We start from the raw sequence: 21,703 nt of genomic DNA, 5'->3' as shown, positions 1-21,703 counted from the left end.
GATTCCTCAAATTTACATTTTACCCATTCCATGAAACATTGTATGTGTGAAACATAAATATAAAATACACACTTAGGAAGAAAAAAGGGTTTGGAAGATTGTATTTAAACAATTTTTTTTTAGTTAAAAATATGAATGAAAATTAATTTAAAATTATTGTTTAACAAACGAAAAAAATAATCATTTGTCTATAGTTCAAAAGTTATAACAAAAAGTCACTAAATTTCTCGATTTGGACCACTGTGCGCCGATACTCTCTGTGCAGATCAGAGACGTGTTATCACGCGACGCAATGTCGCTTGTGCCGAGGCCACGGACATGTTATCCCGCGACGCAATACCGTTCGTGCGGTGCTACAGACGACATATCTCGCGTGCTTACATGGGCTTTTTCGAAGAAATGTTACGGGCAATGATAAAATGATGGAAAGCAAATGGAAAGCAACGTTTCCGGCTGGAAATGGACAGGAAAAGAATAAAATTGCTTTCAGGGTAACATCTTTTCGCAAAAGCTCATGTAATAATGAAGCACGCGAGATATGTCGTCAGTAGCACCGCGCTAACGGTATTGCGTCGCGTGACCATAGTTTCGACGTTGCGGTATAACACGTCCATGAGAACGAAGCGGTTAATGACAAATAGGGAGATTATGGGGCGGACGTTTTTCACGAACTTTGGCTACTAGAAATTGTAGAAATTTCAAACTTACGTTATTCATGATGTCGCTATGTCACTGGTCACTACAAAACCGCCGCGCGTTACTCGTGGTGACACTCGAGTAAAAGTCGAGAGGGTCGCGTCTGAAGAGCTTCTGTAGTCACTTCTGACCTGACTTTTTACGTTTTGCTATGCTGGGAAAGCTGCGCGGGAGGAGGGGCCTGTACTGAGAAAGGCGCTGATTGGACAACGTCGTCGGCTGCTTTCTTTAGGCAGTACACCTCCACCATTCCTTGCGTTCTAGGCGCGTTTTTCGGGGATGCGAGGTGTAACCGTCGAGGTTTAACCTCTTTTTCTGTGATTTATTTCGCGATTTTAGTGATTAAAACTTTTTTTTTATAATTCATAATTTTATCATTTAGTTTCACATATTTTCATTCCAATTTATTTATTTCAGGCTCCACGGTGTGCCCTACGCCAAAATAACCATGATCCGAAGGCCATACAAAAAAGTTTATTTAATAAAAAAGATGCCCCTACTTATTTTAAACTAAACAAAGGAAAAACCATCAAGATTCATAATTGGCGTCCTGAGATATTTAATTTTATATAAACTGAAAAAATGATGGTTTTTTGCAATTATCTGGAAAGCAAGGCCGAAACAAAAAAAATTATGGGGGTAAAAGTTGTCCTATTTGGGGTCCTCTACAGCTGGTTAGCGTTTGGCCGTTTAAAAGCGGATGACCCTATATTCTTCTATTCGGTGGCCCTTGCGGGATTCCCCGGGTACCATAAACTTGGGCCTTGTACGAATTCGGAGTTTTATGACTCTTTGCAAGGCTATTGAGACTGCCGTTAATAAAAAAAAATACCGTCAACCTTAGCAGATGTCTTAATCACCCTACCTGAGGTTCAACGTCTAAATACATTCGCAGTAGAACACTTAATGGTAGAAGTCACATGATTGGAAAAAAAGGCAAATGTCTTATATTTTTGTCGAAGCAATGTCAGTCCGTGTTCACATATCTTTCTCTAATTTTGCTATGGTATATGCGGTACAATCCTAAGATTTTACGTGTTTACATTGGCGATAGTATATGTGGGAATGATTACAGCGGCAAGGCCATCAAAGACCGAGTCGTTGCCCTCGTACGAAAAACATTAAACGACACACGTTAGCCACTGTAAACAGTCGAGGACCGGGGCAATGAACTGTCAAGTAAACCTAGCCCAGTGTCATCGCGCGTACCCTGGCTAGGTCACGAAAAACACATGTAGGTGTGCCGAGACGCACCTGTGTGTACGACGATAAAGCCAGGCCGCAGAGGACGCGGAACGTCTTTTGTCCGAAAACGCAGCGATATGAACCACGATACGATATACGGACGCGATCACGACTTACGGCTACGACACACGGTCAACGATTACGATTTACGGCTTACGATTAGAAATCTGCGGATGCGGATACGTTTTGTGTTATAATTGTACTGTCTCTATCTTTGTTATTTCTGTCGTGTTGTTCTAATATAAAGGACAGATATTTAATTCTCCAAAATCTTGTTCCTACATATATAGTATTCAGGATATAATGGAGTGTACACTTTCCACCTTTAAATATAAGAAATTTAAAAATATGTGCTAGGTGTCTCTTTTTATTATGTCGAGCACTCTGTATATGAGCACCAAAAACTAATTTTCATCGTTTTGTTAGTGTTTGACACGCGATTGTAAATACGTTCAAAGCATTGTGCTACCGTCTCGTCCCGTGTTATTGTCTTTACCGTTCGCGTTCAATTTGAACGATTTCTAACGAGCTCCCCAGTATGAGAGTATGGTGGGGATGCCCGCGTATTACGCGAGGACCCCGATCCGCAACAGTCGAGATTGATGACTGAGAGAGATCTCTGTTCCTCCGAAACGAGAACCGTGAGTCGTTCCTCCGAGACGACATCTCAATTGTCAGTTATTTGTACCGCGTGTTTAAAATTATTATTAAAAGTGATCTTGAAGTCGCAGAAACCCGGCTTCCCTGTTTAAACCAGTGGCTTTAATTCACCCACTTACACTTTCTCCACTACCGGACTGATCCAACCCTTCATACCTGATTTTAAACGAAGTGCTCGTGTCGGGGTAAACAGTTAGTTTGGCCGTTATAATTTAAGGAAAAACTTGTGACACCTCATATTACACGTCCGTAAAACCAACAATTTTCAAGACTTCAAGGAATTGTTTGAGATACGTTTTCTCATATTTCACTAAAGACTGCAACATATCCAAATTTGAACAAAATCCGAAACAGTAGTTCTATTTCGCATGGAAATATGGATACTCGAAAACAATTAAAAATTAAAACAATTATAAGAAACTGCGATTTAGATCAATCGGTGTTATTTCAGCCGCTTGGCATAGTACCGTTACCGGTATTGTCCGGTATGTATAAATATTTTACCGGGATTAAGTCCCTAATTTCACACAGTGAATTAAAATTTCAAAGCGAAATGTTCAGCGCTGTACGAAGCATTAACGACATTAGATTCGAGACTAAAAGACTTGAATTTTTGGAGATGTTATGACATTTCGACGAACATTGCGCCGGACGGCGCACCCGGTTTTCACCGACATTTCACCGACTCCAGATTTGACCGGCAACAAATTTGATCGAATTGATTCAATCGATTGATGAAGTTAATCGCCATACGGTCTATCCATCTGTCACCAACTCCTCAAATCACTCGCCGATGTCGAGCCGTTCTCGAGCCGCCCGATGTGTAACGGATAGACTTGGGATCTGTATGCATTTATAGCAAAATTGAGCAGATGAAATTGGTAGTTGTTGGAAAATTTTTAAAATTGAAAATGTCAATATATGATTTCTCCTTTATTAAAATCATTAAGGAAAGGGATGACATTCTTTTGAGTTTCTATTTCTTGTAATCAACGCTGACGTTTTTTATTTTGCATAAAGACCCGCTGTCTATCCGTAACACATCGGGCGGGTGGCCCGAACGTGGTCGACCTCGTCGGGCGCGTTCGGACAGAAGCGGACAATAATAACTCGCTCTCTTTTGTGGCAGCTAATTTCCTACATTTGCCACAAGATGGACAGATAGTCAAAGAAAGACCTTTCTCGCTGCTACCTGATCAGTCACCGATCTCTATATATACAGTCTTAAACCACCTTCCGATATCGCAGCGTCTCGGGCAGGGCCCGCCTTACTGATGAGTCCTCTAGCGGTTCAGGACTGGTCGGTCAGAGCTGTGACACACCTTTTTTGGCCATTCCGTCGCGATCCAGGCGGCGACCCTTGCAGCGACCCGTGCAGCTATTGGGTCGCTGCAAGGGTCGCTGCAAGGGTCGCTGCAAGGGTCGCTGCACGGGTCGCCGCAAGTTTCTGTGTTAAAGTCGAATAACTTTCAATAGAAAAGAGATAGAACGATGATTTTTTTTTTAAATTAAAGCTCTAACTTTGCAGAATATGCGGAAAGTAGGGAAATGATGGTACGAACGTTTTTTAACCTTGACAAAATTCGTTAAACCTGCACAATTTCAATAAAACTTTTTTGCAACATGCTGTACATCATTTCCCGTACATTCTTCCACGCTTATTTCAAATCTGGTCTCAGAATTTGTCTACCACCTCAGGATTTTCCAAAAAATCGAATTTTTTGTCAACGAAACATCATGAAATCATATTTTCGTTGAAATCCGATTGAGCTACACTTTTTTTTTTGGTGGTTTTATTAGGAAAGGATTGGGCTATTGCAAAATTATTTTTTTAACCTCGACCATCAACTGTATGGAGTCGAAAAATTTAAACTAATTCGTTTTTTACGTCTTTTTCGATGAGCCGTCACACAGTGGTCTGGATTGGAAAATCGTGTGCCTTTCTGCCCAAAAACGAACTTTCTCGTATCGATATCTATAAACATTGCTTCCCAAATGTTCACAGACCTCGGAAATGAAGAAAATAGTACAATTTAATAAATATAATAGTTGCAATAAACATGGAAAATAGGACATTTTAAGAGGAGGATTTTTTACGAGAAAAATTGCTTCTCTGTGATGCGGTGCCCTGACGTTCCTATTTAATATTATCTCTCGCTTTTTTTTTATATTGAAGAGCAGACTTTTGTGATAAAAATCATATCTTTCTATTATTTATTAACGTAAATACTCTATTTATATAATAATGCTCAATACCGTAAGAAAAATTTGTGAAGTCCTTTCCATTTAAGATGGTATATCTTTAAAGTTTAGCCGAGTTTAGCTTTCTAATTAATTGGAATATTTTTAGTACACTTTCCTTCTAAATAATCATGAAAAAATTAATTCCGCCCCTCTCCGCCCGCTCAAATTATTATTGTTTAAAGCCATTAAAGTTGGTAATAGAATGTTTGCGAGGAATATTGTTGGTACAAATTATTATCAGATGACTTCACATAGCGAAAAATGTAAGATTTTAGTGTTAAATATTGCATCCGAGGTAATTCTTTAGTATTAAAATATAATAGAAGTTTTTCAATTCTGTTTCGTTCTGATATTTCGCTCACCTCTAGTAAAATAAAGATATAAGGTAGTAGGCTCGTTTCGTTTTTTAATCATTATAAATTATTATAAAAAATATCTTTGACACGCTTGTAATGCGTTTTTACCTTTACGGTAATTTTTTTTGTGTATGTTGATTGCAACAAGACTTCTCAAATTTATATTTTACGTATTCCATAAAACGTTACACATGTGTGAAACATAAATATAAAAAATACATATTTAGAAAGTAAAAAATAGTATGTACGATTATATTCCAAAAATTTTTTTTTAAATCAAAAATATCAATGAAAATTTATAAAAAATTATTGTTTAACAAATGCAAAAAATATTTAATTACCTATAGTTAAAAATGACTATTTTTTAAATATTTTTAGTGAAAATTTCATTGCAGTATCTCTACTGGTTCAAAAGTTATAACAAAATGGCACACGATTTTCCAATCCAGACCACTGTGCGTCAGTGATTTAAATTTTGAACAAAATATGTTTATATTCCTTGGAGTTTCCACTGTAAAATGAGCCCTTCAAAAGAAATGGAGATATAAACATTGGCGTCACAAGGAGCTGGCAACGGACGCTGTATACGACTAAATAACCCCATTTACACCTCGAGAATAATATTAGCAACCAGTCTTGACCAACGATGCCTTTTTAAGTGAAAGGTAACAACCCTGGAACAGACATTTTCTGACGTAAGGATCGACAGCGTCGGTCCTGAAATTACATATTTCATTCACGTAGTGAAAAAACATTTTAGATTTGTCTATGTCCAACAAGTGATCCAATACACTGCCTCGTAAGTACGAGCGATAGCGGAACAGCAGTGGGTTAGGATACGATACCGTTACCGCCCACTACATACTACGCAATTGTAGGGGATGGCGGCAAGACGCCAACACGCATGGATTCGAACTGGTGACATTGTACTTGGTGTAAGCCTGAGAAGAAGGTTCCCAGGCAGGATTACGGTGACGTGTCTAGGTGCGAATGCGCGGACGATTGGATCAGAGTGGAGGAGGCAGGACTCGTTTCACATGCATTTTCGGCTGTATTGAAATACTTATTACAGCGGTCACACATACTACGCAGCGTGCGCCATCGAAGTCAACACATTGAGACTACGGGCGCGCGGCTGGGGTCGGGCTAGGCAGACCACGGGCGCGCGGCTGGGGTCGGGCTAGGCAGACCCAGGCAGACCCAACCCGGTAGACTCGATTTCTTTCAGTGCCGTTCCCGGGGCTGTTCTCTACAGGGAGATTTATGACAGGTCCTTACTATTGAGCTGGAAGTCGACACTTCCTCGACCAACACGTTTTGACTGTAATTTTCAAATCACTCGACGATGTCGAGCCACTCTCGAGCCGCTTGATATGTCACGAATAGACTGCGGATCTTTATGCATTTATAGCAAACTTGAGTAGATGAAATTGATAGTTGTTGGAAAATTTTTTAAATTGTAGATGTCAATATATGATTTCTCCTCTATTAAAATCATTAAAGGAAGAGATGACATTCAATTTAGTTTCTATTTCCTGTAATCGACACTGACATTTTTTATTTTGCATAAAGATCCGCAGTCTATCCATGACACACTATCAGGTGGCCCGGTGGCCGGAGTGGCTCGACTTCGTCGAGCGCGTTCAGACGTCAGACAGAAGCGGACAAGTTCGTGCGAACGCAGAATTGAATCTCGAGTAGCGCGAAAACTCGCTCGCCCGAACTTGTCCGATACTTTCCGAACCCGCCCGACGAGATCGAGACACTCCCGGGCAGCTCGAAACCCCTTGGCAGCCCGATGCACTCGGGTAGCTTGAAACGCGCTCGAGCCGAAAATTATAAATTTCAACACTCTACACCTACCGAACCTTAAAAGTAACTGGTAAATGTTTCTTTGTATGAAAGTGATGAGATTGATTTTATTTAGACTTTATGCAGCTTTCCTTGTAATATGTTATAATGTATTGGCTCGTTCGGAAAGTCATTTCGTTTTCTCCTTTGCTGAAGAAACAATTCAATTCAATTTGATTTCTATTTCTTGCAATCGATATAGTAAATTTTTATTTTGCAGAAAGATCCGCAGTCTATCCGTGACACACCATCGGGTGGCCCGGTGGCCCGAGAGTGGCTCGACTTCGTCGAGCGCTTTCAGACGTCAGACAGAAGCGGACAAGTTCGTGCGAACGCAGAATTGAATCTCGAGTAGCGCGAAAACTCGTTCGCCCGAACTTGTCCGATTCTTTCCGAACCCGCCCGACGAGATCGAGACACTCCCGGGCAGCTCGAAACCCCTTGGCAGCCCGATGCACTCGGGTAGCTTAAAACGCGCTCGAGCCGAAAATTATAAATTTCAACACTCTACACCTACCGAACATTAAAAGTAACTGGTAAATGTTTCTTTGTATGAAAGTGATGAGATTGATTTTATTTAGACTTTATGCAGCTTTCCTTGTAATATGTTAATGTATTAGCTCGTTCGGAAAGTCATTTCGTTTTCTCCTTTGCTGAAGAAACAATTCAATTCAATTTGATTTCTATTTCTTGCAATCGATATAGTAAATTTTTATTTTGCAGAAAGATCCGCAGTCTATCCGTGACACACCATCGGGTGGCCCGGTGGCCCGAGAGTGGCTCGCCTTCGTCGAGCGCGTTCAGACGTCAGACAGAAGCGGACAAGTTCGTGCGAACGCAGAATTGAATCTCGAGTAGCGCGAAAACTCGCTCGCCCGAACTTGTCCGATTCTTTCCGAACCCGCCCGACGAGATCGAGACACTCCCGGGCAGCCCGATGCACTCGGGTAGCTGGAAACGCGCTCGAGCCGAAAATTATAAATTAAGTTTCTTTTCCCTTCTACGACACATTTTTTTTGCACGAAGACGTTTCAACCCTCTACACCTACCGAACCTTAAAAGTAACTGGTAAATGTTTCTTTGTATGAAAATGATGAGATTGATTTTATTTAGACTTTATGCAGCTCTCCTATTGTAATATGTTAATGTATTAGCTCGTTCGGAAAGTCATTTCGTTTTCTCCTTTGCTGAAGAAATAACATTCAATTTGATTTCTATTTCTTGCAATCGATGTAGTCAATTTCTACTTTGCAGAAAGATTCGCAGTCTAGTAATGACAAACGGAAGCATTGCCATCCCTACACGATAAACGAAATTACTTTCCGAACGACCTGATAGTATGTAGTATGTAATTTAAATAAAAATATTAATTTTGTCATTAAAAAGAAAGACTGCTGCTGCTACACATTTGTATAATAGACATTTACGTTAGCGACATCTACCACATAGCACGTCCTACATTAATGCGACCTGGCGCGACCGTGTTGCCCTCTTACGGCGAGGCAAAATCGAGCCCCGTTCTCCGTGCAGTGGCGCGGCAGCAGGGATCCAAAACGCGACATAGCTGCGGCGCAGTACAGCTGCAGAACGGAGCAGTTGGTTGTCTGGGTCAGCATCATCGAATTCCTCGACAATACAGGACGGGACAGTGTCAGCAGGTTATCTCCAATCCACATATTAATCTCAACTTTTCTAAATCGTTATTATTAATATAATAAGTGGTGTCAATTATCACCAATTGTGACCGAGGTGTATCGAAAAATCAAATTTTTCATATAACCAAGCAGTACGGATAATTAATTGAACATATATTTTTTAGGCGATTATATTGTTGAAATACTTAATGATAGTTTTTGGGAATGTGAAAAAGGAGATACTAATGATCAAGAAGATAGTAATAACCACAAATCAGGATTTTGCATAATCTGTTTTATTAACAAAGCAACAGAAGTTTGTGTGCCTTGCGGTCATCTTGCTTGTTGTATAACTTGTATCAGCCAATGTGATTGCAAACGATGCCCTGTATGCAATGTCAGCTTTACGATGTACGTGACACTTCGTGAACCAGAAATATAAGTATGCTCAGAAAACATCAACACTATATATCTTAGAATAATAGAAATACGGTTATAACATATCTGGGTCACACATTCCACGCGAAAACGAATACATTTTGGAGTAAAATTTCGGATTTTGTTCTTTAAATATGTGTAGTCTTTAGTGATCTATGAACGAATCTCAAAGGATTTTTCGATGTCTTAAAAATTGTTGATTTTACACACGTGTAAACAAACGTGTTATCTTTTTGTCATTGAGTCATAAGTATAAAACTATCCCAGTATTCATTGTAGTGAAAACACAAGAGTATCTACTAAAAATGTTTTTTCACCATTTCTTTTGCAATTGTTTTAAACAAATAATGTGTTTTCATAGCAGACCAAATTTGTTGTTTTAAAATAAAATTAAAAATTGTACATTTGTTACTCTTTGGTTATAAATTAACCAGATACATTGATATCTTTGGTTATAAATTTCTCTCTATTTCTTGACATTTATTTTTCATATTATGAATACTTCAAGAAATACAGAGTTTATAACCAAAGACATTGGCTGATTTAAATTATCTGAAAAAATACTGAATAAGTAACAAATTAACAATTTTAAATTCCATTTTAAGACAACAAAATTTGAACAATTAATTAAAAATGATTACAAAAAGTATATATTTATTACAAGAATTATCAACGCATAAAAATCATTTTATAATGAATTTTAGTGCAAATTTTATCTCGATATCTTTTATGGTTCAGCAGTTATAGTAAAATGTCACGATCCAGCCCACTGTGTTTGGCTGTCTGAGGCAGTATATCTTTTTTAATAGAGGTCCGTAAAGGGGACACGGGTCTATTGAAAATTCGGAATATGTTTAAAATGATAGCAAAAGAAATGGTGAAAAAAACATTTTTAGTAGATACTCTTATGATTTCACTACAAGTTCCCAAAAACCCATTTTCATCGCTTTGATAATTCTAAACTTATGACTCAATGAAAAAAGGTTAACACGTTTTGTTAAGATATCAAAAATCACCATATTTAAATTTGAACAAAATCTGAAATTTTACTCCAAAATGTGTCCGTTTTCGCGTGGAATGACCCATCTGTGAAGGTCAATTGGAATCTCTTTGTAAATATTGAAGATCTCTTTGTAACGTACATCCAAAATGGCCAAACGACAAAAATTGTGTTAAAAACTCAAATATTGAGTTTTTCCAATATTACAAGTGGCATTTTTAAGTTTGTGAATTTAGCCTTTTTGCCCAGCAATTCTGCATGTCCACGTACGTTCAGATTATCTGTAAAAAAACAATTTAGTAAGAGAGAAATGAGTTCTTCTCTAGCAATACTAAGTTTAGTCCATATAAATTGTACCTTTGTCCTCCAATTCTTGGTTGACTCTTTTCTTCGTACATTTTTTATATGCACCTGGAATTGTTAAAATAATTATTAAGAAATAATTATTAAGATTGTAGATTTACCGGTTGTCATAAAATTTTCACTAAATTCTGTTTCTCAACTATATCCAGATAGCACTGACAATGAGACGTCTTAAAGATGTCTTTAAACGAGTAAATTCGTTTTTCCTGGATTGCGAGGGTTGCATTTCTCGATAATACAAAAATGGGGGTTTTCAGTAGACAAAATCGCTAGATAGCTCGATCTAGGCCGCTCTCGCCCTCAAGAGTTCTATTTTTTTATTTGCGGGCGTAATTTGCATTATTCGGAAGCATACAACTAACGTATGTAGCTGATTTCATAGCTATTTTCATAGCTACATGCTTGTCGAATAATGCAAATTACGCCTCATAAACGTAAAAATAGGACTATAGAGGGCGATCGCAGCCCAGATTAATCTTTTATCTAGCGCTTTTCACTACTTAAAATCCCATCTTTGTATTATCGAGAAATGAGAACGCGCATCCCGCATCCTTGCAATTCTGGAAACAAGTCTACCGCCTTAGGGTGGATTTATAGTGGAGCAGCGAGGTGAGCTGTGCGGTGAAAAAAAAAGAAAAACAATGAAAATACATATGTACTTTTTCATTAGTATGTGTCGAAATGTTGTCACGCATGTTGGTTTGTTTTCACCGCGCCGCTATCATCGATGCTCGCAGCTCCACTATAAATCCACACTTAAGTATTAACTTACTTCGATTTTGATCAGTAATTTCATTTTTTATAACACAAATCGGTTCTGGAGTAGTGCAAACATGTACCGCTATAAATAAGGAAAATATTTTATATATTTTATTAAAGTGATTATTAATTTAATATTAATTAGATTATCTATTATAAGTAAAATGTTGAAAATTTTGCAACCTCGGTAAATCATGACAAGAGTATTAAAAGACTTTTTTTATGAGAATCCTCATTACACACTGTTTTAACCAGTCCCGCGTGTTTAAATTATTAATAGATTCAAGACAGGTAACCTAGTCCTACGACATTTCAAATTCTGTAGCTGTATACCGATAGCGTAGTCGTAGACCTATGTTTGTGACCTTACGGTATTCAGCTATAGGCGGTACATAGCTATAAGTCTCACTTAATAACCGCCGGTCGTGAATGTGTTAACAGTTCGAAGTAAAAATGGATGGTAGTTTATTTTGATTGAGGTCATTACGGTTCTGGGAAAAACTTATGTGCAATGAAAACAATGCGCGATTAGAACAATCCCTATTTTTGTTTACATTAACACCAATTTTCATACTTTACCTTCATGATCTCCATACATTAATATCTTATGACCTTTATGAAACGATAATAAAAACTCTTTCAAAGTTAATCTAAAAACCAATAAGTAAATATCTTTTATGTATAATTATATTTTTTAACATTTAGGACAAAATCAAACCTTCCACTAGCAAGATGTTTCTGTAGTAATCCAATCTTATTATCTCTTATTACACTTTTCTTGTTGCTTTTACGACGTACACATTGTCCATCATTGAGTCTTTTTAATTTAATTTCTTCATCCATTATTAGTTGCTTTATAGTTTCTGTAAAGTTTACACAGTTAACTTGGCTTGGATGAGAAATCGTTCTTTTAAATTTTGTTTTATACACAAATAAAAATGTATAAATGAAATAAAATTAATGAAAGAATTACCCAAAAATATCCATATGTTTTTTTTCCCTCTTCCTAACTTCAATGAAACAACATTATTGTAAGACTCGGTGGTATTGTTTGTTCTCATGGGACAATCATATACTGAAACTTTTTCTGCTTTTGGCAACCACGTGGATCGTATGTATTCGATAAAAATTTTGATTGGAGGATGCTCAGCGGTAAAAGAAGCTGATTCTCTTTCAATTTCAGCAAACCCTTTTTTAAAGAGGTCTGCAGGAGCTAAAGCTAATGTCATTGCCATTGACAATACTTTAGTTGGTGCATCTGCGAGACCTAAATGGCGCCATTTTCGTAATAAAGCCTGTAAAACGTACACTTGGTTTAAAATTATATCTTTTTATGGGCAGTAAATTTATTCCCTATAAAATTATATTAACCTGATTATAGTGGAACCAGCAGCCTTTTACACTGCTCAATGGAAACTGCTGCTCCAATGCAATCATTGCTGCACTTTCATAATCAGTCATTGTAAACTTCAAAATCTCATGAAGCGTTGGAGCTAATTCTTTTATCTTGCTCCATATTGCTATATACATAGCTTTTGTTAATGTTTCGCACAATATAAATATTGTACCCACTCCCTTTCAAAGCAAAACTTTCATAAGTATAATATAAGCTGTTAAATTTGGTACCACTATCAATACGATGTGAATTCTTACCCTGGTCATAGGGCAGCAGTTACCATGTATTAAAGGGAAAGAATAAAAATTATATGCACTTTTATGCTTGTAGTAAAATTACAAAATAAATAATGTTACAATGGGATATTTAAAACAAACGTCTAAATGCTAATTTCTATATTACATAACAAAACATTACGATAACCTGTAAATGCTCTCTCAATTTAGGGTACTTCGTCAATTATCAAACGTTAACTCGAAAAATATTTCACCTAAAGTGCTATTAACATCTGTCAGTGTTGAGTGCATTTTGATCTTCAAATCTATTTGTCGTGAACTAATTTCGAATAACAAAACATAGTCCCAGACAACCAACTGCTCCGTTCTGCAGCTGTACTGCGCCGCAGCTATGTCGCGTTTTGGATCCCTGCTGCCGCGCCACTGCACGGAGAACGGGGCTCGATTTTGCCTCGCCGTAAGAGGGCAACACGGTCGCGCCAGGTCGCATTAATGTAGGACGTGCTATGTGGTAGATGTCGCTAAAGTAAATGTCTATTATACAAATGTGTAGCAGCAGCAGTCTTTCTTTTTACTGACAAAATTAATATTTTTATTTAAATTACATACTACATACTATCAGGTCGTTCGGAAAGTAATTTCGTTTATCGTGTAGGGATGGCAATGCTTCCGTTTGTCATTACTAGACTGCGAATCTTTCTGCAAAGTAGAAATTGACTACATCGATTGCAAGAAATAGAAATCAAATTGAATGTTATTTCTTCAGCAAAGGAGAAAACGAAATGACTTTCCGAACGAGCTAATACATTAACATATTACAATAGGAGAGCTGCATAAAGTCTAAATAAAATCAATCTCATCATTTTCATACAAAGAAACATTTACCAGTTACTTTTAAGGTTCGGTAGGTGTAGAGGGTTGAAACGTCTTCGTGTAAAAAAAATGTGTCGTAGAAGGGAAAAGAAACTTAATTTATAATTTTCGGCTCGAGCGCGTTTCCAGCTACCCGAGTGCATCGGGCTGCCCGGGAGTGTCTCGATCTCGTCGGGCGGGTTCGGAAAGAATCGGACAAGTTCGGGCGAGCGAGTTTTCGCGCTACTCGAGATTCAATTCTGCGTTCGCACGAACTTGTCCGCTTCTGTCTGACGTCTGAACGCGCTCGACGAAGGCGAGCCACTCTCGGGCCACCGGGCCACCCGATGGTGTGTCACGGATAGACTGCGGATCTTTCTGCAAAATAAAAATTTACTATATCGATTGCAAGAAATAGAAATCAAATTGAATTGAATTGTTTCTTCAGCAAAGGAGAAAACGAAATGACTTTCCGAACGAGCTAATACATTAACATATTACAAGAAGAGCTGCATAAAGTCTAAATAAAATCAATCTCATCACTTTCATACAAAGAAACATTTACCAGTTACTTTTAAGGTTCGGTAGGTGTAGAGTGTTGAAATTTATAATTTTCGGCTCGAGCGCGTTTCAAGCTACCCGAGTGCATCAGGCTGCCAAGGGGTTTCGAGCTGCCCGGGAGTGTCTCGATCTCGTCGGGCGCGTTCGGAAAGAATCGGACAAGTTCGGGCGGGTTCGGAAAGAATCGGACAAGTTCGGGCGAGCGAGTTTTCGCGCTACTCGAGATTCAATTCTGCGTTCGCACCAGTTCGCACGAACTTGTCCGCTTCTGTCTGACGTCTGAACGCGCTCGACGAAGTCGAGCCACTCTCGGGCCGCCAGGCCACCCGATGGTGTGTCACGGACAGTCTGCGGATCTTTCTGCAAAATAAAAATGTACTATATCGATTGCAAGAAATAGAAATCAAATTGAATTGAATTGTTTCTTCAGCAAAGGAGAAAACGAAATGACTTTCCGAACGAGCCAATACATTATAACATATTACAAGGAGAGCTGCATAAAGTCTAAATAAAATCAATCTCATCACTTTCATACAAAGAAACATTTACCAGTTACTTTTAAGGTTCGGTAGGTGTAGAGTGTTGAAATTTATAATTTTCGGCTCGAGCGCGTTTCAAGCTACCCGAGTGCATCGGGCTGCCAAGGGGTTTCGAGCTGCCCGGGAGTGTCTCGATCTCGTCGGGCGGGTTCGGAAAGAATCGGACAAGTTCGGGCGAGCGAGTTTTCGCGCTACTCGAGATTCAATTCTGCGTTCGCACGAACTTGTCCACTTCTGTCTGACGTCTGAACGCGCTCGACGAAGTCGAGCCACTCTCGGGCCACCGGGCCACCCGATGGTGTGTCACGGATAGACTGCGGATCTTTCTGCAAAATAAAAATTTACTATATCGATTGCAAGAAATAGAAATCAAATTGAATTGAATTGTTTCTTCAACAAAGGAGAAAACGAAATGACTTTCCGAACGAGCCAATACATTATAACATATTACAAGGAGAGCTGCACAAAGTCTAAATAAAATCAATCTCATCACTTTCATACAAAGAAACATTTACCAGTTACTTTTAAGGTTCGGTAGGTGTAGAGTGTTGAAATTTATAATTTTCGGCTCGAGCGCGTTTCAAGCTACCCGAGTGCATCGGGCTGCCAAGGGGTTTCGAGCTGCCCGGGAGTGTCTCGATCTCGTCGGGCGGGTTCGGAAAGAATCGGACAAGTTCGGGCGTGCGAGTTTTCGCGCTACTCGAGATTCAATTCTGCGTTCGCACGAACTTGTCCGCTTCTGTCTGACGTCTGAACGCGCTCGACGAAGTCGAGCCACTCTCGGGCCACCTGATAGTGTGTCACGGATAGACTGCGGATCTTTATGCAAAATAAAAAATGTCAGCGTCGATTACAGGAAATAGAAACTAAACTGAATGTCATCTCTTCCCTTAATGATTTTAATAGAGGAGAAATCATATATTGACATCTTCAATTTAAAAAATTTTCCAACAACTATCAATTTCATCTACTCAAGTTTGCTATAAATGCATAAAGATCCGCAGTCTATTCGTGACATATCAAGCGGCCCGAGAGTGGCTCGACTTCGTCGAGTGATTTGAAAATTACAGTCAAAACGTGTTGGTCGAGGAAGTGTCGACTTCCAGCTCAATAGTAATGACCTGTCATAAATCTCCCTGTAGAGAACAGCCCCGGGAACGGCACTGAAAGAAATCGAGTCTACCGGGTTGGGTCTGCCTGGGTCTGCCTAGCCCGACCCCAGCCGCGCGCCCGTAGTCTCAATGTGTTGACTTCGATGGCGCACGCTGCGTAGTATGTGTGACCGCTGTAATAAGTATTTCAATACAGCCGAAAATGCGTGTGAAACGAGTCCTGCCTCCTCCACTCTGATCCAATCGTCCGCGCATTCGCACCTAGACACGTCACCGTAATCCTGCCTGGGAACCTTCTTCTCAGGCTTACACCAAGTACAATGTCACCAGTTCGAATCCATGCGTGTTGGCGTCTTGCCGCCATCCCCTACAATTGCGTAGTATGTAGTGGGCGGTAACGGTATCGTATCCTAACCCACTGCTGTTCCGCTATCGCTCGTACTTACGAGGCAGTGTATTGGATCACTTGTTGGACATAGACAAATCTAAAATGTTTTTTCACTACGTGAATGAAATATGTAATTTCAGGACCGACGCTGTCGATCCTTACGTCAGAAAATGTCTGTTCCAGGGTTGTTACCTTTCACTTAAAAAGGCATCGTTGGTCAAGACTGGTTGCTAATATTATTCTCGAGGTGTAAATGGGGTTATTTAGTCGTATACAGCGTCCGTTGCCAGCTCCTTGTGACGCCAATTTTTATATCTCCATTTCTTTTGAAGGGCTCATTTTACAGTGGAAACTCCAAGGAATATAAACATATTTTGTTCAAAATTTAAATCACTGTCGCACAGTGGTCTGGATTGGAAAATCGTGTGCCATTTTGTTATAACTTTTGAACCAGTAGAGATACTGCAATGAAATTTTCACTAAAAATATTTAAAAAATAGTCATTTTTAACTATAGGTAATTAAATATTTTTTGCATTTGTTAAACAATAATTTTTTATAAATTTTCATTGATATTTTTGATTTAAAAAAAAATTTTTGGAATATAATCGTACATACTATTTTTTACTTTCTAAATATGTATTTTTTATATTTATGTTTCACACATGTGTAACGTTTTATGGAATACGTAAAATATAAATTTGAGAAGTCTTGTTGCAATCAACATACACAAAAAAAATTACCGTAAACGTAAAAACGCATTACAAGCGTGTCAAAGATATTTTTTATAATAATTTATAATGATTAAAAAACGAAACGAGCCTACTACTTTATATCTTTATTTTACTAGAGGTGAGCGAAATATCAGAACGAAACAGAATTGAAAAACTTCTATTATATTTTAATACTAAAGAATTACCTCGGATGCAATATTTAACACTAAAATCTTACATTTTTCGCTATGTGAAGTCATCTGATAATAATTTGTACCAACAATATACCTCGCAAACATTCTATTACCAACTTTAATGGCTTTAAACAATAATAATTTGAGCGGGCGGAGAGGGGCGGAATTAATTTTTTCATGATTATTTAGAAGGAAGGTGTACTAAAAATATTCCAATTAATAAGAAAGCTAAACTCGGCTAAACTTTAAATCTTAAAACTTTCCATATTAAATGGAAAGGACTTCACAAATTTTTCTTACGGCATTGAGCATTATTATATAAATAGAGTATTTACGTTAATAAATAATAGAAAGATATGATTTTTATCACAAAAGTCTGCTCTTCAATATAAAAAAAAAGCGAGAGATAATATTAAATAGGAACGTCAGGGCACCGCATCACAGAGAAGCAATTTTTCTCGTGAAAAATCCTCCTCTTAAAATGTCCTATTTTCAATGTTTATTGCAACTATTATATTTATTAAATTGTACTATTTTCTTCATTTCCGAGGTCTGTGAACATTTGGGAAGCAATGTTTATAGATATCGATACGAGAAAGTTCGTTTTTGGGCAGAAAGGCACACGATTTTCCAATCCAGACCACTGTGTGACGGCTCATCGAAAAAGACGTAAAAAACGAATTAGTTTAAATTTTTCGACTCCATACAGTTGATGGTCGAGGTTAAAAAAATAATTTTGCAATAGCCCAATCCTTTCCTAATAAAACCACCAAAAAAAAAAGTGTAGCTCAATCGGATTTCAACGAAAATATGATTTCATGATGTTTCGTTGACAAAAAATTCGATTTTTTGGAAAATCCTGAGGTGGTAGACAAATTCTGAGACCAGATTTGAAATAAGCGTGGAAGAATGTACGGGAAATGATGTACAGCATGTTGCAAAAAAGTTTTATTGAAATTGTGCAGGTTTAACGAATTTTGTCAAGGTTAAAAAACGTTCGTACCATCATTTCCCTACTTTCCGCATATTCTGCAAAGTTAGAGCTTTAATTTAAAAAAAAAATCATCGTTCTATCTCTTTTCTATTGAAAGTTATTCGACTTTAACACAGAAACTTGCGGCGACCCGTGCAGCGACCCTTGCAGCGACCCTTGCAGCGACCCTTGCAGCGACCCAATAGCTGCACGGGTCGCTGCAAGGGTCGCCGCCTGGATCGCGACGGAATGGCCAAAAAAGGTGTGTCACAGCTCTGACCGACCAGTCCTGAACCGCTAGAGGACTCATCAGTAAGGCGGGCCCTGCCCGAGACGCTGCGATATCGGAAGGTGGTTTAGGACTGTATATATAGAGATCGGTGACTGATCAGGTAGCAGCGAGAAAGGTCTTTCTTTGACTATCTGTCCATCTTGTGGCAAATGTAGGAAATTAGCTGCCACAAAAGAGAGCGAGTTATTATTGTCCGCTTCTGTCCGAACGCGCCCGACGAGGTCGACCACGTTCGGGCCACCCGCCCGATGTGTTACGGATAGACAGCGGGTCTTTATGCAAAATAAAAAACGTCAGCGTTGATTACAAGAAATAGAAACTCAAAAGAATGTCATCCCTTTCCTTAATGATTTTAATAAAGGAGAAATCATATATTGACATTTTCAATTTTAAAAATTTTCCAACAACTATCAATTTCATCTGCTCAATTTTGCTATAAATGCATACAGATCCCAAGTCTATCCGTTACACATCGGGCGGCTCGAGAGCGGCTCGACATCGGCGAGTGATTTGAGGAGTTGGTGACAGATGAGTTGGGCATTTAATCGGTCATCCGATTGACGATTGATAATCGTTAGTCGCGATTAACGACTAAAGTAGAAATTTAATCGTTATCCGCAATTAACGATTAATAAGTATTTAATCTTATCCGCAAATATAACGATCAATCGGTATTTATTCGTTAACCACAATTAACGACTAAACGAGGATATTAATTGTTAATCGCGATTAACGATTGAAGTAGAAATTTAGTCGTCAATCGTCGATTGAATTTTTTCCCAACACTGGTTAGTGATTTTATTTTTATTCTATTTTCTCGAAAATGAATAAATCCATGAATACTTTCGGCCAACTCGAGGCTACAATGAACACGACCGACGCCCGAGGGTCGAGCCCTGAGGCCTGAGCCCAGAACACAATAGTAGTGCAATAAACACGGCCCGACAATCCCCCGGCCAGCCAGGTAGCTCGGCATGAAACCGCTAAGGAGCGAATGCTGAACTTAATTATTTTCCGTGCTGCCCTCACGAAAGTCACACGAGCCAATTCGTGGCGTTCTGCCGATTAAGAAAAGCCTAAACTCGACGGAATTAGGACCGTTTCTAGTGGTTTTATTCATAACGGAGTGTACACTTTCCACCTTTAAATATAAGAAATTTAAAAATATGTGCTAGGTGTCTCTTTTTATTATGTCGAGCACCCTGTATATGAGCACCAAAAACTAATTTTCATCGTTTTGTTAGTGTTTGACACGCGATTGTAAATACGTTCAAAGCATTGTGCTACCGTCTCGTCCCGTGTTATTGTCTTTACCGTTCGCGTTCAATTTGAACGATTTCTAACGAGCTCCCCAGTATGAGAGTATGGTGGGGATGCCCGCGTATTACGCGAGGACCCCGATCCGCAACAGTCGAGATTGATGACTGAGAGAGATCTCTGTTCCTCCGAAACGAGAACCGTGAGTCGTTCCTCCGAAACGACATCTCAATTGTCAGTTATTTGTACCGCGTGTTTAAAATTATTATTAAAAGTGATCTTGAAGTCGCAGAAACCCGGCTTCCCTGTTTAAACCAGTGGTTTTAATTCACCCACTTACACTTTCTCCACTACCGGACTGATCCGACCCTTCATACCTGATTTTAAACGAAGTGCTCGTGTCGTGGTAAACAGTTAGTTTGGCCGTTATAATTTAAGGAAAAACTTGTGACACCTCATATTACACGTCCGTAAAACCAACAATTTTCAAGACTTCAAGGAATTGTTTGAGATACGTTTTCTCATATTTCACTAAAGACTGCAACATATCCAAATTTGAACAAAATCCGAAACAGTAGTTCTATTTCGCATGGAAATATGGATACTCAAAAACAATTAAAAATTAAAAATTATAAGAAACTGCGATTTAGATCAATCGTGAGCAGAAAAATTCAAAGATTCTTTTCTTTACATCTTTCAATGCCTACTATGTATATCTGGTTTATGTGTTGACCGTTTTCGATGACATTTCGGGTAATCGGATAGTGTTTTTTCATTTTCTTAGTTTTAAAAATCTTAAGCTTAATAAATATGGATTCGAAAAAATCGTTTGTCCCGCTGTTTCCAAAACCGTTGTTTAAACATGTTTAAACAATCATACTGTATTAATATTAGATATCACTGTATTTGAAAAAGTCTACAGAATCTTTTATATGGCGGGGGTAGCGAGCGCACGGTAACCCCAAGGAATCTGGTTAGACCGATTTGGTCTTTAATGTGTTTATGGTTATTACGGCTATTAACTCCTAAGGGTACGGCTGGTGGCACATTGCAGTTCGGCCATGGCACAACAAAAGCCCAAACTTCGTTTTTCAGGAGCTTTTGCTCGAAAAAGTATATTAACGGTTTCGGTGTTATTTCAGCCACTTGGCATAGTACCGTTACCGGTATTGTTCGGTATGTATATATATTTTACCGAGATTAAGTACCTGATTTCACACAGTGAATTAAAGTTTCAAAGCGAAATGTTCAGCTCTGTACGAAGCATTAACGACATTAGATTCGAGACTAAAAGACTTGAATTTTTGGAGATGTTATGACATTTCGACGAACATTGCGCCGGACGGCGCACACGGTTTTCGCCGACATTTCACCGACTCCAGATTTGACCGGCAACAAATTTGATCGAATTGATTCAATCGATTGATGAAGTTAATCGCCATACGGTCTATCCATCTGTCACCAACTCCTCAAATCACTCGCCGATGTCGAGCCGCTCTCGAGCCGCCCGATGTGTAACGGATAGACTTGGGATCTGTATGCATTTATAGCAAAATTGAGCAGATGAAATTGATAGTTGTTGGAAAATTTTTAAAATTGAAAATGTCAATATATGATTTCTCCTTTATTAAAATCATTAAGGAAAGGGATGACATTCTTTTGAGTTTCTATTTCTTGTAATCAACGCTGACGTTTTTTATTTTGCATAAAGACCCGCTGTCTATCCGTAACACATCGGGCGGGTGGCCCGAACGTGGTCGACCTCGTCGGGCGCGTTCGGACAGAAGCGGACAATAATAACTCGCTCTCTTTTGTGGCAGCTAATTTCCTACATTTGCCACAAGATGGACAGATAGTCAAAGAAAGACCTTTCTCGCTGCTACCTGATCCGTCACCGATCTCTATATATACAGTCTTAAACCACCTTCCGATATCGCAGCGTCTC

General features: G+C 38.7%; 2 protein-coding genes across 4 annotated transcripts; one reads left to right on the top strand and one right to left on the bottom strand.

Annotated features, from left to right (window-relative positions):
- Positions 1 to 522: 522 nt before the first annotated feature.
- LOC143217661 (uncharacterized) lies at positions 523 to 9,685 on the top strand. Its single transcript, XM_076442199.1, has 3 exons — positions 523 to 626; positions 8,628 to 8,710; positions 8,872 to 9,685. Exons 1-3 carry the CDS (start codon positions 523 to 525, stop codon positions 9,126 to 9,128), a joined length of 444 nt encoding a protein of 147 aa, XP_076298314.1. The 3' UTR covers positions 9,129 to 9,685.
- LOC143217570 (uncharacterized) lies at positions 8,939 to 13,789 on the bottom strand. 3 transcript variants are annotated; one of them, XM_076441981.1, is made up of 8 exons: positions 12,618 to 13,789; positions 12,220 to 12,541; positions 11,965 to 12,109; positions 11,826 to 11,896; positions 11,260 to 11,328; positions 10,482 to 10,535; positions 10,267 to 10,405; positions 8,939 to 9,107 (listed from the first exon to the last, which is right to left on the bottom strand). In XM_076441981.1, the coding sequence occupies exons 1-7, from the start codon at positions 12,774 to 12,776 to the stop codon at positions 10,305 to 10,307; spliced, it is 921 nt and encodes a 306-aa protein (XP_076298096.1). In that variant the 5' UTR covers positions 12,777 to 13,789; the 3' UTR covers positions 8,939 to 9,107; positions 10,267 to 10,304. The 3 variants fall into 3 exon arrangements, with proteins under 3 accessions (XP_076298096.1, XP_076298095.1, XP_076298097.1); XM_076441980.1 differs by lacking the exon at positions 8,939 to 9,107 and having other exon boundaries at positions 9,510 to 10,405; positions 12,618 to 13,788; XM_076441982.1 differs by lacking the exons at positions 8,939 to 9,107; positions 11,260 to 11,328 and having other exon boundaries at positions 9,514 to 10,405; positions 12,618 to 13,786.
- Positions 13,790 to 21,703: the final 7,914 nt, after the last annotated feature.

This window comes from Lasioglossum baleicum, chromosome 17 (assembly GCF_051020765.1).
Source record: "Lasioglossum baleicum chromosome 17, iyLasBale1, whole genome shotgun sequence".
Classification (NCBI taxonomy): Eukaryota; Metazoa; Arthropoda; class Insecta; order Hymenoptera; family Halictidae; genus Lasioglossum; species Lasioglossum baleicum.
Note: the sequence above shows the minus strand (reverse complement) of the source record. Positions and strands in the feature narration are given on the sequence as shown.

What these genes read in the sequence shown, in the direction of transcription:
- LOC143217570 (XM_076441981.1), bottom strand. Translation starts at nt 12,776, where the DNA reads ATGTATATAGCAATATGGAGCAAGATAAAAGAATTAGCTCCAACGCTT. An exon ending in AAACATATGGATATTTTTGG is followed by an intron (nt 12,110 to 12,219) that starts GTAATTCTTTCA and finishes TAAACTTTACAG; the next exon opens with AAACTATAAAGCAACTAATA. An exon ending in AAACATCTTGCTAGTGGAAG is followed by an intron (nt 11,897 to 11,964) that starts GTTTGATTTTGT and finishes ATTGGTTTTTAG; the next exon opens with ATTAACTTTGAAAGAGTTTT.
- LOC143217661 (XM_076442199.1), top strand. Translation starts at nt 523, where the DNA reads ATGAAGCACGCGAGATATGTCGTCAGTAGCACCGCGCTAACGGTATTG. An exon ending in ACGTCCATGAGAACGAAGCG is followed by an intron (nt 627 to 8,627) that starts GTTAATGACAAA and finishes GCTGCGGCGCAG; the next exon opens with TACAGCTGCAGAACGGAGCA. An exon ending in GGACGGGACAGTGTCAGCAG is followed by an intron (nt 8,711 to 8,871) that starts GTTATCTCCAAT and finishes TATATTTTTTAG; the next exon opens with GCGATTATATTGTTGAAATA.